The following is a 15,026-nucleotide window of genomic DNA, read 5'->3' as shown; positions in this document are numbered from 1 at the left end:
GCGGGCGGCGAGCGGCGGCCGGCAGCGCTGCGCGGGGGGAGGCGGCGGCAGCGGCCGGGAGCCGGGGCAGGGGCGGCGGGCTCGCCCCGCGCCGCGCAGCATGGTCCGGGAAACCAGGCACCTCTGGGTGGGCAACTTGCCGGAGAACGTGCGTGAGGAGAAGATCATCGAGCACTTCAAGCGGTGAGTGGGAGCGGGGGGGGGGGTCCCCGCCGGTCCTTCCCGCGCCTCCGGGTCGCCCTCCCCGCCCTTCCCCCGGGGAGGCCCTTTCCGCGGCTCCCCCCTCGCTCGGCGTGAGGAAAATCGGGAGGAAAAAACCTCCCGAACACCGTAAAAAGCGAAGAGAGGGGAGAGGAACGCGGGGGGACGGCGGCTCCCGCGGCCTGTGGAGAGGAGGAGGAGGAAAACAAAATCGCTGTAAATAACCCCGCGCCATGGCCGGGGCCGCCCGCCGCTCAGGGACGCGCGGGGAGACCTGCTGGAGCGCAGGAAAAACCGTAATAACACCGAAAAATAACCCATAAAAATACGGAGGAGCAGCGTGTCGAAGCTCGGCTTTCTGCACGGAGTGGATTTCATGCCGGGGGGGGTGCGCGGTGTCTCGGAGGCAGCCTTAAGCCTGGCCATCTTGCCGCTTTTTTTTTTTTTTTTTTAAATAATTAGTCAATGTTTGGAGTTTTCTCTTGTTATTTTGGTGCCTTTTTACTGTGTTTTGCTCCGCTTGGAGCCACGTCGGTCCTGAGGATGCTGCGTCCCCCCGAGGTGCGGCGGGCGGTGGGAACCCCAGCGCCTGCAGCTGCAAAAGCGTGACTCTTAAATAAATAAAACCACACAAACCCACGGAGAAAACACCGGATCCCTCCACGCGGGAAGGGCTTTGGACTCGCTATATTGTCGTGGTTTTTTTTTTTGTTTTTTTTTTTTTTTTATTGCATAGATTAATTCTGCTCATAAGGAAGTAGTAGCTGTTTGCATGGTTGTATTTTTTTTTCCTCCCTTCGGCTTTTCGCGGGAGAAGGAGGAGGAGGCGGCTTCTCCCCCGCTGCCTCAGCAACACCTTTTTCCTCGGGAAATGCTCTTGCACAAAGTTGATGCTCGGTACCCTACGCCGGAAGCTTTTTTTTTTTTAGGGAAAAAAAGAAGGTAACGAGGCCAGAATGGCCGCTCAGCTCCCGGCCCCTCCAGCCAGGGTGTTTTAATCCTTCCCTATCCCCCGAAAAAAAAAAAAAAATTTTTTTGAAGCTTCCTTTAATCTTCCTGCGTCGGAAAAATGACGGAGCGTCCTTAATAATGAGTCACCATGGGAAAAATAGATGCGGTGACACCGAGCGGAGGGAGGAAGGTCCCTGCTGCCCCGGCTCCTGCTTGCCTGCCGCTGCCGAGGGGGCCGGGGGGGACTCGGATCCCACCTCCCCGCTGCCACAGCCACCACGTTGGTGGGACCAACTGGTCGCTAAAATGGCGGCGAGGCCCCAGTTGGGGTCAGGGGGGTTGGGGTCACCCTGTGTGTGTGGGGAGGACCCCCCGGGGTGTCTTCATCCTCTTGGCCTGTGCTGCGGCAGCAGCAAAGCCCCTGTCCTCGGCATCATCGGTGCTTAGAGAACTGTCCTGGTTTAATCGAGCTTCGCCTTTTATTTTCTCCCCTGAGCCCAGAATCACCACTTTGCCTGTGCCAGAGCGCGGGATGGTGGCTCTGTGTTCAAGGTGGCTTGGCTTGCCTGCCAAGTCCAGGTTACGTGACCCAGTGTTGTACAAAGGCAGGGTTTTTGGGGAAAGAAAACCCGCTCTGGGGTCGGTTGTCAAATTGCAGGCATGGTTAGCTAAAGGGATAGGTACTCAAAAGTGGAAATTTGACTTTCCTGGGTCTTACTTTGTCCAGTCCTCCTCCTTTTGTAAGATGTATTAAAGCAGGAAAAAAGTTGCTATGGTACTGTTGCTTAGAGATGGATGGGAAAAAATGGCAGGCGCTGAATCGTTAATTACCTTTTTTTTTGGTTGTTTTTACCTTCATGAGTTTCAGTCGGAGGTTTGGGAAGGAGATTTGCAGCCAGGCACCCCCCCCCCCCCCCCCCCCTTCATTTCGGCAGTTTCTCACTGGTTTTCAAAACTGATTTTGGATTGATGTGTTTAGGTGAGGCTGATGTCACGCAAGTAAACAGAGTTAAAACACGCTTCAAAACATTTGGCTGTGGGTGCAGGTACTAATGCATGGGGGGGGAAAGGACATGCTGCCCCCGTAGCCCTTTTGGGGATGTAAACACCTGAATATTGGCGGTGGGTGAAGGGGTGTGTGTTGAGCTGGGTTTCAGGCTCAATGTATAGGTGCTGTAGGTGGACAATGGAGCAGGGCTTCCTTTGTATGCTGGTACCCGCCTGGGGGAAGGGACACATGTTACACAAGGATTGCATGGCGTGGTGGGTATATCCATAGGGAAGGCGGCTGCTGGAGCGTGGAGGTGGGATGTGGAAGGCTCCTCCTTGGGAAGGACAATTTAGTTTGGAGAGAAAGTCTTTTCAGATGGAGCTGGGCTTGGCGAAACCCAGTTCCCACCCATCCCCCAGCCTGAGAACAGGGTGAACGGTGCGCGGGGAGGCTGAGCCATGGGAGCAGGAGGAAGAATTCGGGGAAATACCGCCTAAAATTTCAGCTGGGGTGCGCCCGGGAATACTGTTACCCCCGAAGCCTCTCTGCAACCCACGGGAGTGTTTGTTTTTCCACTTTGCTTAGGAAATACTGTCATTTCCATATTAAAGCCTATATGCAAGTGGTGTTGTTGCACAGTCTCTGCTAGGGGCAAGTTTGAGAAACACAACCATTTTCCTTCTAAAGAAGAAAAAATTCGAGGAAGACTCCTAAAACTTAAAACATAAAGGGTATGTTCAATGTGAGGGGTTTGCTAGTTCTCCTCCCCCCTTCACTGAAGCAGTTACTGCGGGAACCTTGCTTGGCTTTGCAATCTCACAAGTAAATTCTTCTAAGGGATGAATTAAGATGAAAAAGGCATTTTTGCAGAAACCGTGGGTTTTTTTTTAGTTTAGTGTTTTTTTTTTTTTTTTTTAAATGCTCCTGATCGGTTTTGTTTCGTGTGAATTGAAATAATGCTTTCTGTTTACAAATCCTCCTCTCAAATTAGACGCTATTGAAGCTGGTCTCAAGAAGCACTGGCTTATGCGAGCAGTGGTATTTTTTTCCTTAAAATCCCTTTTTTTAAAAATTTATTGCCTTGATAGGAAAGGAGGTTGCAAAAGCATGGTTTTCAGTGCGTTTTAATGAGTTGAAGTTGTTACAGCCTTTCAGTTTTGTACCCAGATACTGCCTCTTAAAAAGCTTCTATTTCATGTGCCCTCTTTTCTTTCAACTGGAGTTACTAAGGCATTCCCAAGTGTGAAAGCAGTCGGTGCCGGGTTGGAGGTCCACAGTTAAGATGGAATAAACAGCAGATCTGTGTTGGGATATGGGAGCCGAGAGCTTGGTGCTCGGGGAAGCGGTGGTAGCAATCATTTGGGTTCGCCTAATCAATGCTGTCTTGACTAGCAGGAAAAAAAAAAGTCATTCACCATCACTGAAACAGATGCTCGGCAGCTTGCAGAACAAGGTGACTAAATATAGTAACAGTTGTCCCCAGCACAAGTGCTGGCCTTCTATATTCTCCCCCCGCCCCGCGTTTTCTTTCAGTTATCTTAAAGAACATGGCTTTGCCCCTTTATTGGTGTTTTAAAGGGCAAAGAGGAGTAAAAGCCTCTTAATTATGAAGCACATGACTTTGGTATGCCATCTCCTATTCTGTGGGAGAGTTATGACGTTCAGAGTGGCAACCAAGGCTAGGAGAAGCCCCGGGTTTCAGGAAACAAATGCACGACTTGAAAATTGTTGGAAGTAAATTGTGTATTGGAGCAATCTCAGCAAAGACAAATAACTGTTAAAAAATTATTTTTTTTGGGGGGGAAATGGGCTTTTCCTGGCTTCACCTTGTTCCAATTTCTGTTTTTGAGGAGATGCATAGGACACCTTCTGGAAAAGGGGTTTGCATTTTAAACACAACCTCTCTGAGGAGTTGCTCTACAGAAAACTAGCGTAACAGCATTTGTTTTCAGTAACTTCTAGAAAACATTTGGTCAGTTCACAAGACCATGTTTTGTCTTGATGCCTGGGAGTGTAAATTCAGCCTGGGAGAGTGAAATTTCCCTGCTCCCTATGTCCCTGCTGTGGACTGAGGTGGAGTAGAGGGCTTTCGGTCAGATGTGCACATTCTGAGCAGTGAGGATTGCTGCTGGTGGGCTGGCTTGGGAGTGCTGAGAAGAAAAGCCTGCGTGCCTGTTGAGGGTGATGGCTGCTAGGACAGCACTGTGTCTGGTGCCTCTTGGCCGCCTCTGATGCCGGCAGGTCTTGCAGTGCCCTTCCACGGGAACGGGCTTCAGTTGGAAGGAATAGTGCTCCTGGTTTTCTAGTAAAACTCTCAAATACATTCCCAGGCTTTTATTGCTTACAATCGTGTAGTAGTTCTTGGTACCGTTTAGGATGTGAACACATGGATGGTTATACTACATCAGCTTTGCATATAGAGATCTTTATCCAGATGTATTTTTTTTTGAGAAAAAAACAGAAGTTTTCCTCTGTTTTCTTTCTCGAGTCATACAATTTTTAAGTGATGGTATTTTCATAGATAAGGTACCAGCCGTTTCAGTTCAGAGACTTTGAAGGGAGGGGGAAGGTAAAATTTATGCCCGTGCTTTGCTGAAGCAATGTCTAGAATACTGGGTGGTATCAGGACTTGTTTGTACTGTGTTTTACAGATCCCTCCAGTAAGGTAATCCTAGTTTTGCAGAACATAAACCCCAAGAAGATCACGGGAGGACATTTGGTTGGGGGATTAGGGCAAGGGGATTAAATTAATTGCCCAGAATCAGAAGGGAAAGGAAGGTGTGGAAGACACGAGGTGAGTCCTGCCTCCTTGAGTCTCAGTCTGTTCCCAGTGAAAGTTGGCCTTGTGCTGGGTGTAGGTTCGTTCATTGGGTGGCTGACTGGGGAGATGGTGGTGCTGGTACTGGTGGCTGCTCACGTCTTTGTTTTTGGCTAGATCTCCTTTAATTCTATTCCTAATACTGATTCACCCAGTGCCACAAAGCAGCACAGGCATCACCTCCATGGTGTACCGGGGGCGTTACGAGCAGCGTTTGTCTGCAGCCACCTACTTCCCCTGAGCCTGAGTCACACGGAGGATGGCTCATCAACAGTTGAAGATTCATGAATCCTCTGGCTGCTCCGGATTCTGCTCTTTGCATGCACTTGAGGTGGCAGCTTGGTGACGCCACGCTGGTTGAGGAAATGTCTATATAATTATTTCAAAGAAACTTAATGAAAAGCCGCAAAGAGTGTAGATTTGGACTAAGCTTCTATTAAGTGTTTTTATATGCTTAGCTGTGTTAGATAAATTGGTGTCACTTGGTCACAAAATTCTGTCGTCTGCTGAGCCTTTTTGGCATTGTTTCTTCTCTGAAGTTTCTTCAAAGGTCCTGGCTATGTTTATTTGTGATTTGATGAGAGCAGCTTCTGTTGTCACTGAGCCGTTCCAAAGCGACATTGGCTTTTGGTATTTCTTGTCCTTACTCTAAATTCCTTTGGTACAATGATAAAGTAATCCTAGCACCCTTTCTTGCAGACTGCGAGGAAGCAGTCTCACGTATTGAGAATTTACCAGTTCTTGCGAGGCTTGTGGAGGTACTAAATTCATTCATCAGGTTAGAACAGGGGACGAGAAAGGGCTTAAATTTGTTTTGTGATAGCCTTGTTGGCTGTTGGTTGGGGTTTTTTTTCCCCCTCCTTGCTTTTCATAGGACAGAAAGTCATGCCAAGTTCTCTGGCAAATGACCTTATTGCCGTCTTAAGGTGCTTCCAAAATTAGGTCCTTGTTTTCGCTGAGGGCGAAGAGGTGCTAGCTGGCTTTTCATAAAAAAGGAAGTAAATATCCAAATGAGCAGAGGGCAGGTTACAGATTTTGGACTAGTTGGTGAGTCAGGATGAACCTGGGGCTCCTCGGGCGTTTTGTTTTCATGAGCTGAGGTGTTGCAACAGCTGTCTTGCTGTTGCGGTGGTTTCACACTGTTGTCAGCTTCTGAAGAGGAGGAGAAGATGCCTTCTGCACATGAGGACGCACCTGAGAAGTAACAAGTATCAAAACAGTCTCCTGAAGATGTTTGGGGAAGGGGTAGAGAACTGAGGGTCACTGGTGTGAGGCTATTAAAGGTTTTGGGAGAGTTGCTGGCAACAAGGATGTAAGCTGTAAAGCTGCTGGTGGGGTGGATACGTTCTGGTTTGGGTAGCTACCAAAAATAAGCACTTATGAGATGTTTTGCTTGTGTTTTTTATTAAGTTCAGTGAACTTGCTGAGGTCTGAGAACGCCCTGGAGCCAAAGACTGCAAGGGCAAACATTCCTAAACAATGAACTGAGGAATAAGCTAGAAAATATGATTACTCTCCATAATAAGATTCTGAGTTTAGCTGCATCTTCAGCATGCCGATTTAGAAATCTCGTGGGAGGAATATGAGCCTGAAGATGGAAATTCAGTGTACAACCAGCCTCGCGGCTTACCTTTGCATGAGTCTTTGTAGTGTTCTGAAGACTACTTGAACAGTTAATGAAAATCAGACAAAAGCCGCTTTCCCTGCCCCCCCCGCCGCCCAAGCTAAGGAGTCAGTAGTGTTTCCCACCTGGTGATTGTACACACCAGGGTAGCGCAGGAGGTTTCGCCTTTCTGTCTGCCTGGTGAGTAATGGCAGCTCTGGTCTCTCCTCGGGTCTGAAAAAATGTCTCCGGTGCTGTTCTGCAGTAATATATTAAGATGTGATGACGACTTCTGTATGATGAATAAAACACAGCAACAGCTTTGGTTTCTGCATTTCCATAGTTATTGTTTTACCTACTAACACTCTGTAATTGTCCCGTGCAATCTGTAAAATCCTGCGTGTGAAGATAACATCCTTTAGTAGAAGAATAAACGTTGTTGCAGACTTTTCATAAATATACTGGGATTTATTCCAGGGCCTGCTGCTGCCTGATCTGTGAGCAGGATAGTTTGAATATGAAGGCAGTGCCTCTGAATGCACTTGAAACAACATCCTTCTTGGGCTGGATTTTTTTGGAAGTGTGTCCTGCAGCATGGCATGTGGCTGGCTCTGTGCTATAGTTTGTATATTCGTGCCTTGTCCGAGGTCCAAATGCTCATGGTGACTTGGGTGAGAATGCAGCAGAATTCGGATGTGAAAGTAACATCAATTTTCCGCTCAGACAAACTAATCATGGGAGAAGAGCAGCAGTCTTGTCTTAATGACCGCTTTCTGTTTAAAGACTCGGGCAGCTTTTAAGAACAAAAGGGAGCTTTTTTGTTTCCTTTTTCTTCCCCTTTTTAATTAAGCTTAGCAGCATAAAATTTAAAGTGCTTTTTTGGTGGGATTTTTTTTTGTTGGTTTGGGGTTTTTTGTTTTGTTTTTGTTTTAAGTGCACTTGGATCTGAAGCTTGAGCTTCCAAATCTGATGAGAGTGCCTTGAACGCGCTCTCATCTCCACTGAACGTCTCTGGAAGGAGTGTGAATAGATGATCTGCACCACTATCTGTTGGATACCGATGGCTACAGGTGGAGAGGAGACAGTGCTGACTTGTGTGTGTGTGTGTTCCTCTTGGATATTCCTCTATCCAAATAGACGAGCTTGCATGTTTTTTGTTATCCCCTGATGTGGTAGGAAATCAGAGCTGGGTTCAAACCAGGTTCTTGTCACAAAGGTGGCCAGGCACCCAATCAAAGCTGGGTTTGAAATGATCCTTTAGCTCAATAAAAATACTATTGCCAGATTTTAAGTTTGGTGGGGGTTTTTTTTGGCAAGTGGTGAATCACCTTCAGTTTTCTTCCAGGTATAGAACTGAGCTGGTGGGGTTTTCCGTCCATGGGATTCATTGAGAGTAACCCAGTGTCCCTGTCAAGAGATTTCCCCAACTGCAGTGTATGTGTCTTTGGTGAGATGCTTGCCGCTTCCGCACGGCACAAAGCACCGAGCTGTGGTCCATCTGCTCTTGCCGCTCGTGTGAATACCTCCCGTCCTCATTAATAGTGACGGCTGCCAAAAAGCGCATAGAGGCTTATTTAAATGTTCCCTCTTTAGGCTCTCTGTGGCAGCTGTGGGTGACGTGTAATAGTTAATAGGGCAAAATAAGAAAAATAAATTGCCAAGTTGTATGTTTAAAGTAGACATCTTTGGAGGAAAAAACTCTTCCGGCCTCATTAGTGTCCTAACTGTGAGGAGAATAAAAGCTCAGGATGGATAAGTATCTCCCTTTGTATACATAATCAACATCTGATTTAATTTCAGGGGCGCTGTACTTGTATGTGTGAGACACTGCTCTTGGAAAGCCAGCTAAATACGCATCTAGACAGCTAACGATCTGCACAGTAACCTCATTGTAATCAAAGTTTAAATAAACCTTTGGTCTTTCTTGACTCTAAAACAAGTCATTGGAAGTGTTAGTAGCAGAGAAGCCTTGCCACGTTTAAAAAATAAAAATGACTTCAACACTGATGTTGTAGATGATAGGCTGGTTGTGGGTACAGTGAGATACACTGTTTTTTGGCAGCAGCTGAGCTCAGGAAGCCTCTCTTCCTCTACATCCATTCAGAGATTACAGTCCCTTGGCTGTGTTGGCAAGGCATGCTCTTGCCTAGCTCATGTTTTTTGAAAACAAGCATTTGAAGGTGAAGCTGGTGACTGGAATGGCATAAAATGAGGAAGCATCTTCCCTGGTGGTTATGGTGATGTGCCTGGTTGTGTTGCAGATGGGGTGGTGTACCTGGCTGTGTCTTAACTGCAGGAGGAGCGCTGTTGGTCTGGTAGCACCCCTACACCTCGAGAGAAGGGCCTGCTGAATTCTGTGCTGTGGCCGGCTCCTAAAACTGCAGTGAGAAACATTTCGGCGATGAAATTCAAGCTAGCCGGTTTTCATCTTAGCTTAGCGAAACCTTGAGTTCAAGTTGCATCGAAAGAAAAGCCATTAAAATCTGGCTGGCTAAGGAGCTCAGCTGTGGAAAGTTTTAAGCTCTTACTGATGGAGAAAGCGCCTAGAGCACAGGTAGTCACTGCAGACGGAACACCTGAGTGTGTGCTGGGCGCTTGTCAGCAGGGAATATTGATTTCCTTGGGCTGATGCCTGGCTCACGACGAGTATTGTGCTGCCAGTTGGTTTAGTCACAGGACCAAGCACTTTCTCCAGGGCGATGGTAGCAGTGAGTCATGAACCAACGCAGTAACATTTGCACATCTGTGTTTGGGTGACTGGCTGGTGTGGCAGTACGGGAGTGGCTGGGCAGCTTGAAGACAGGGCTTTGTGGAAGAGGCCGGACTGGCTGGGAACTGACTTTTTTTTTCAGAGTGGTGGGGCATTTTTTCTTCCCTGGTTTCAAGGTGGTAACCTTTCAGGAGTAGTAGGTGAGCTTTTGGGGTTGATGGCCTGACTGTGAGTCCTTGGATCTGTCACTGCTTTCTATCAGAAATTAACTTCAAATTGTTAAAGCTGTTGACTGAGTTGAAGCTAGTCCCTCATTCAGATCTAGTTGTGGTTCGAAGGAGAGGAGCAATCCTGTCGCTTGGGATGGTCTAAGAGACTGCAGACAGATAAACTTGATTTTCTTGTGAAATAACCATTTCCTGGAAAATGTACAAAACCTTGGAGAAGAGGTTGTAAAGTTTGTGTTTTACTGGAGAAGTATGAACCAGTGAGCACCAAGACTTACGAAGCCTTAAGATGATACATATTTAAAGTACTCTGCAGCATGGCAGCGAGACCATAATGTTATGACTCTGCATTTTCCTCCATCTGCTGCCGAATACATGCAAAGCAGGGTTTGGAGGAGCAAAACTGAGATGGGGAATTACCCTTTCATGTAAGAATGAAAAACTTGATTAATCAAGAGATTCTGCTACAGTTGTGATGCAGCGTGTTCTTAAAATCGAATCCAAACAAATCCTAAAATCAGTCATGCAAAAGAACAGGCTTGAGCAATTCCTCTGCAGAAAGCATTTAATGTAGCCTATCGCCACCGGTATTTTTGAAGCAAATCTGCAGATTATGCTTTAAGTTGGAAGAAAAAATGCTGTGGAGATGGAATTCAGCAGCTCTGTCTCTAGCATGTAGTAACGTGATACTGCACATCTGTGTACGTAGGTTGGTGGATAAAGAATCACAGTGCACTGTGCTTGATACAACACAACTGAACATGCAGAGTGTCTACACATTTTTGTAACCTTTTCAGACTTCTACGAATTTATTCTGATCTGCTTGGAGAGCAAGACTGATGTGATCTTGCTGTGCATATGTATCTTCCCTAATGAATTTTGAACCCATTAGCCAGTTTCAGCTAAACTTAAGGGCGAAGGGTGTACTCACAGTCTCAGAGATACGACGTTCCTTGGTGTTTTGTGAAAACAAGCGGTTTTAATAGAGGAGAGAGACCTGATTAGTGGCCCCATGGAGAGAAAAGCTGCAGTGAGAGTGCAACCCTTATTAGACATTAAAGAATCCACATGGGAGAGAGGTGTTCCTGACCGTGGGAAAAGCTGCAGTGGGAACTGGCAGTTATTGGATGTGGAGAATTCGACCTCAAGACATGCATCCATAAGAAATGAGTCTTCATTATTTCTGCTCACAAAGGCACTTTGATTTCTTTTTTTTAAATAATGTATATACCAGTAAGCCCTGCTACAGATGCTTGTATGCTTTTTCTTAATTGTACAGGAGTGGCAACTAGGAAAAGTTCCTTAATAACAGAGCTGCTGCCTCTTCTCTGGCTGGCTGAGGTGGCCATGCGAACGAGAAACTTGTATCGTTGAGCTACATTTACGTGGCTTTAACTTGGTAGTTTTGTGTTAAGCCCTTCATTACAGTTCCGTCAGGATTTGCTTTCTGACTGCAGCCTGTGGACTGTCTGATGCAATGCTGGGCTCGCCTGACGTTGCAGGCAGCGGAACTGCTGACTTGGGCGAGGATATTAAATGTAGCCCAGCTAGATGTTGCATGGAGTGCTGAGGTCAAGCTGAGGCTTTTTTTTATTCATACAGCTTTGTGTAATCCCACTGTCCAAAGCATGGATTCCTCTCCCCCTCCGTCGTCTTTGTCCTAGGTGGAAATGTCACTAGGACTCCTTTTGAATGTTGTGTCGTGTTGTCAGGGTGTTGCGGTGGAACCGATCAGTGTCTCAGGGAATGAGCATGTCTGTATTCTAAGTTTCACCTTAGAATTTTTTGTCGTCGGCGTTGTAGAAAAATTTCTTGGTATGTTGACTGTTGGAAGAAATAGTTGTTAACCGACAGTAGCAGACGTGAATAAACTTTTCGATATTCTCTTTCTTCCCTCTCTGGTGTACATAAGAAGTTCATTTGTATATTAATACCTCAGCAGTATCCAAATGGTGACTTCGCAATAAAGACATAAATTAAGATGTTTTAATTAGGAACCACTCTTACTTTGTGTCTTAAAATGGAGCATTCAGCAGAGCTGTAAAGCAAGAAGCGAGCGCTTATTTCAGCACAGAGTTATCTACCAGACTATCTGATATGTTGAGCATGTTGCTCTTAAATAACAGAGGTATCAGAAGTATCAGTGAATGTGCCTATGCTAGCTTTTTAATTTCCTACTTTGTCATCTCTTAGGGAGGGATTACGAGTGTAGACAAAGCCCTAGCTGTTTTCAGTGCGTGGCAGGAACACGTGCTGTATCGCATTAACAAAACCCCTGTTTGTAGTCGGAGTTGGGAGATTTCCCATTGAGTGCTGTTGGGGGCTGAAGGGAGCTGCACAGTCCAAGAGTGGTCTGGGTTCGAGTAATTTGGGCAGTGGGGCGGGAGGGGAGAGTTTCAAGCGTCACGTTGAGGACTCGCCCCAGTCACGTAAGCGGTTTGACTGAGCTCCATAACCTGGTTGATCATTTCTGCTCCTAAATTTTGAGGTTTCCCTGAAGATCCTCATTGCTAGGAGGGAAGCCGCAGAGAATGCCCTGAAGAACGTTGTTTTTCTCCCCCCCAGAGGTGGTGCAGCCAATAAAGATGACTCTAAACAGGTTTTAAAGCATCTCAGATTGCAATCTAGAAAATTATGGGAGCTTGGTAATTAGGGCATGTTTCTGAATCATTGCTGTCACAAGGTCTGTTCTCGGTCTGGCCTGAAAACCAGTGCTGCTTGTGATACGAGGAGCTTTTATTTTGCCTGTTTTTGGGAAGGTAAAGGTTTTCAAAGCCTTACGCTCTGTGGATTTATTGCTTGCAGACGAGCTTCCCTACTTGTGATCATCCAGAGTGCTATCCCAGCTGCACACGATAGCTTATTGTTAGAGAAATATTAATTTATGTACACCATGGGCACATTTATGTACATGGGCACGTTTATGTACACAGCATGGGTAACAAACAGAAGGAGCTGCAAGCCATTGGGTGGCAGGAAGAGTATGACATAGTTGCCATTGTGGAAACATGGTGGGGTGACTGGCACAACTGGAGTGCTGCAGGGGATGGCTATAAACTGTTCGGAAGGGGGCAAGGAAGGAGAAGCGGTGTGGTTGCCCTGTGTGTTATAGTTTTGATTGTCTAGAGCGTAACGATGGTGTCGATAGGGTTGATTGCTTCTGGGCAAGAATCGGGGGGAAGGCTGATGATGCAGATACCATGGTGGGAGTCTATTATAGACCACCCGACCAAGGTGAAGATGCAGATGAAATGCTCTGTAAGCAGCTGGGAGAAGTCTCACGACTGCTAGCTCTTGTTCTCGTGGGGCACTTTGACTTACCAGGAGTCTGATGGAAATACAGTCCAGCAGGGAGGACACAGTCCAGGAGGTTCCTGGAGCGTGCGGGAGGGACCTTCCTGGTGAGGGAGCCCACTGAGGAAGGTGCCCACTGGACCTGTTGTTTGCAAACAGAGAGGGGCTGGTGGGTGATGTGATGGTTGGAGGCCATCTGGGGCACAGCGATCATGAAATAATGAGTTTTAAATTTTCATTGAAGTAAGGAGGGTGGTCAGCAGAACTGCCACCTCGGACTTCTGGAGGGTAGGCTTTGGCCTGTTTAGGAGCCTGGTTGCCAGAGTCCCTTGGGGGGCAGCCCTGAGGCACCAGGGGGTTCAGGGAGGCTGGACATCCTTCAAGAAGGAAATCCTGAAGGTGCAGGAGCAGGCTGTCCCCATGTGCCGAAAGACAAGCTGGTGGGGAAGACCAGCCTGGCTGAACAGAGAGCTTTGGCTGGAACTCGGGGAAAAAAAGGAGAGTTTATGACCTTTGTAAGAAGGGGCAGGCAACTCAGGAGGATTACAAGGCTGTTGTGAGGTTATGCTGGGAGAAAATTAGAAGGGCCAAAGCCCAACTAGAACTTAATCTGGCTACTGCCATAAAAGACAGTAATTGATGTTTCTATAAATACATTAGCAACAAAAGGAGGGCTAAGGAGAATCTCCATTGTTTATTGGATGCAGGGGGAAACATAGTGACTGACAAAGGGTGAGGAAAAGGCTGAGGTACTTAGGGCCTTCTTTGCCTTGGTCTTTAATGGTAGGAGCAGTTATTCTCTGGGTACCCAGCCCCTGAGATGGAAGACAGGGATGGGGAGCGGAATGAAGCCCCCATAATCCAGGGGGAAATGGTCAGCAACTTGTTACACCATGTACAAGTCTGGATGGGATCCATCTGAGGGCACTGATGGAGCTGGTGGATAAGTGCTTGCTGAGCCACTCCCCCAACATTTATCAGCAGTGCTGGCTAACCAAGGAGGTCCCAGCAGGCTGGAAGTTGGTGGATATGACGCCTGTCTACAAGAAGGGCAGGGAGGAGGATCCAGGGACTACAGGCTTCTCAGCCTGACCTCGGTGCCAGGGAAGGCTATGGAGCACAGCATCCTGAGCACCAGCGTGCGGCATGTACAGGACAACCGGGTGATCGGGCCCAGTCACCGTGAGTTTATGAAAGGCAGGTCCTACTTGATGAACCTGATCTTCTGTGACAAGGTGACCTGCTTAGTGGATGAGGCAAAGGCTGTGGATGTTGTCTACCTGGATCTTAGTAAAGCCTTTGACACCGTCTCCCACAGCATCTCCTGGAGAACCTGGCTGCACATGGCTTGGGTGGGTGTGCTGTTCACTGGGTGAAACACTGGCTGGATGGCCAGGCCTGAAGAGTGGTGGTGGATGGAGTTACATCCTGCTGGTGGCCAGTCAGGCGTGGTGTTCCCCAGGGTGCGGTGTTGGGACCAGTTCTCTGTAATACCCTTATTGATGATCTGGATGAGGGAATTGAGTGCACCCTTGGCAAGTTTGCAGATGACACCAGGTTGGGGGGAGCGTTGATGTGCTGAAGGGCTGGAGGCTCTGCAGAGGGGTCTGGACCAGGGCCAATTATATGAGGTTCAAGGCTGAGTGCCAGGTCCTGGTGCTTGGGTCACAGCAACTCCATGCGAAGTTACAGGCTTGGGGAAGAGTGGCTGGAAAGTTGCCTGGTGGAAAAGGACCTGGGGGTGCTGGTCAGTGGCTGGCTGAATGCGAGCCAGCAGGGTGCCCAGGTGGCCAAGAGGGCCAACAGCATCCTGGCTTGTGTCCGAAATGGTGTGGCCAGCAGGACTGGGGCAGTGACCATCCCCCTGTACTCAGTGCTGGTGAGGCTGCCCCTCGAATCCTGGGTTCAGTTTTGGGCCCCTCATGACAAGAGGGTTGCGGAGGTGCTGCAGCATGTCCAAGGATCGGCAGCAGGGCTGGAGCACAAGTCTGATGGCAAGCAGCTGAGGGAACTGGGGGTGTTTAGGCTGGAGAGGAGGGGGCTCAGGGGGGACCTTACCGCTGCCTATAACTGCCTGACAGGAGGCTGTAGTAAGGTGGTCGGTCTTTTCTCCCAAGTAACAAGTGACAGGACAAGAGGAAACTGCCTCAGGTTGCACCAGGAGAGGTTTAGATTGGATATTGGGAAAAATTTCTTCACCAAAAGAGTTGTCAAGCACTGGAACCAGCTGC

The 15,026-nt window shown here is 47.8% G+C and overlaps 1 protein-coding gene across 4 annotated transcripts in view; it reads left to right on the top strand.

Annotated features, from left to right (window-relative positions):
* The window catches only part of SPEN (spen family transcriptional repressor), a 70,709-nt gene continuing 55,683 nt past the window's right edge, over positions 1-15,026 (top strand). For all 4 annotated transcript variants that reach the window (XM_040588509.1, XM_040588508.1, XM_040588506.1 and 1 more), the window contains exon 1: positions 1-183. In XM_040588509.1, the coding sequence (XP_040444443.1) occupies positions 101-183 (83 nt within the window). In that variant the 5' untranslated portion in view covers positions 1-100. The remainder of the gene's footprint in view (positions 184-15,026) is intronic.

This window comes from Falco naumanni, chromosome 3, assembly GCF_017639655.2.
Source record: "Falco naumanni isolate bFalNau1 chromosome 3, bFalNau1.pat, whole genome shotgun sequence".
Lineage (NCBI taxonomy): Eukaryota > Metazoa > Chordata > Aves > Falconiformes > Falconidae > Falco > Falco naumanni.
Note: the sequence above shows the minus strand (reverse complement) of the source record. Positions and strands in the feature narration are given on the sequence as shown.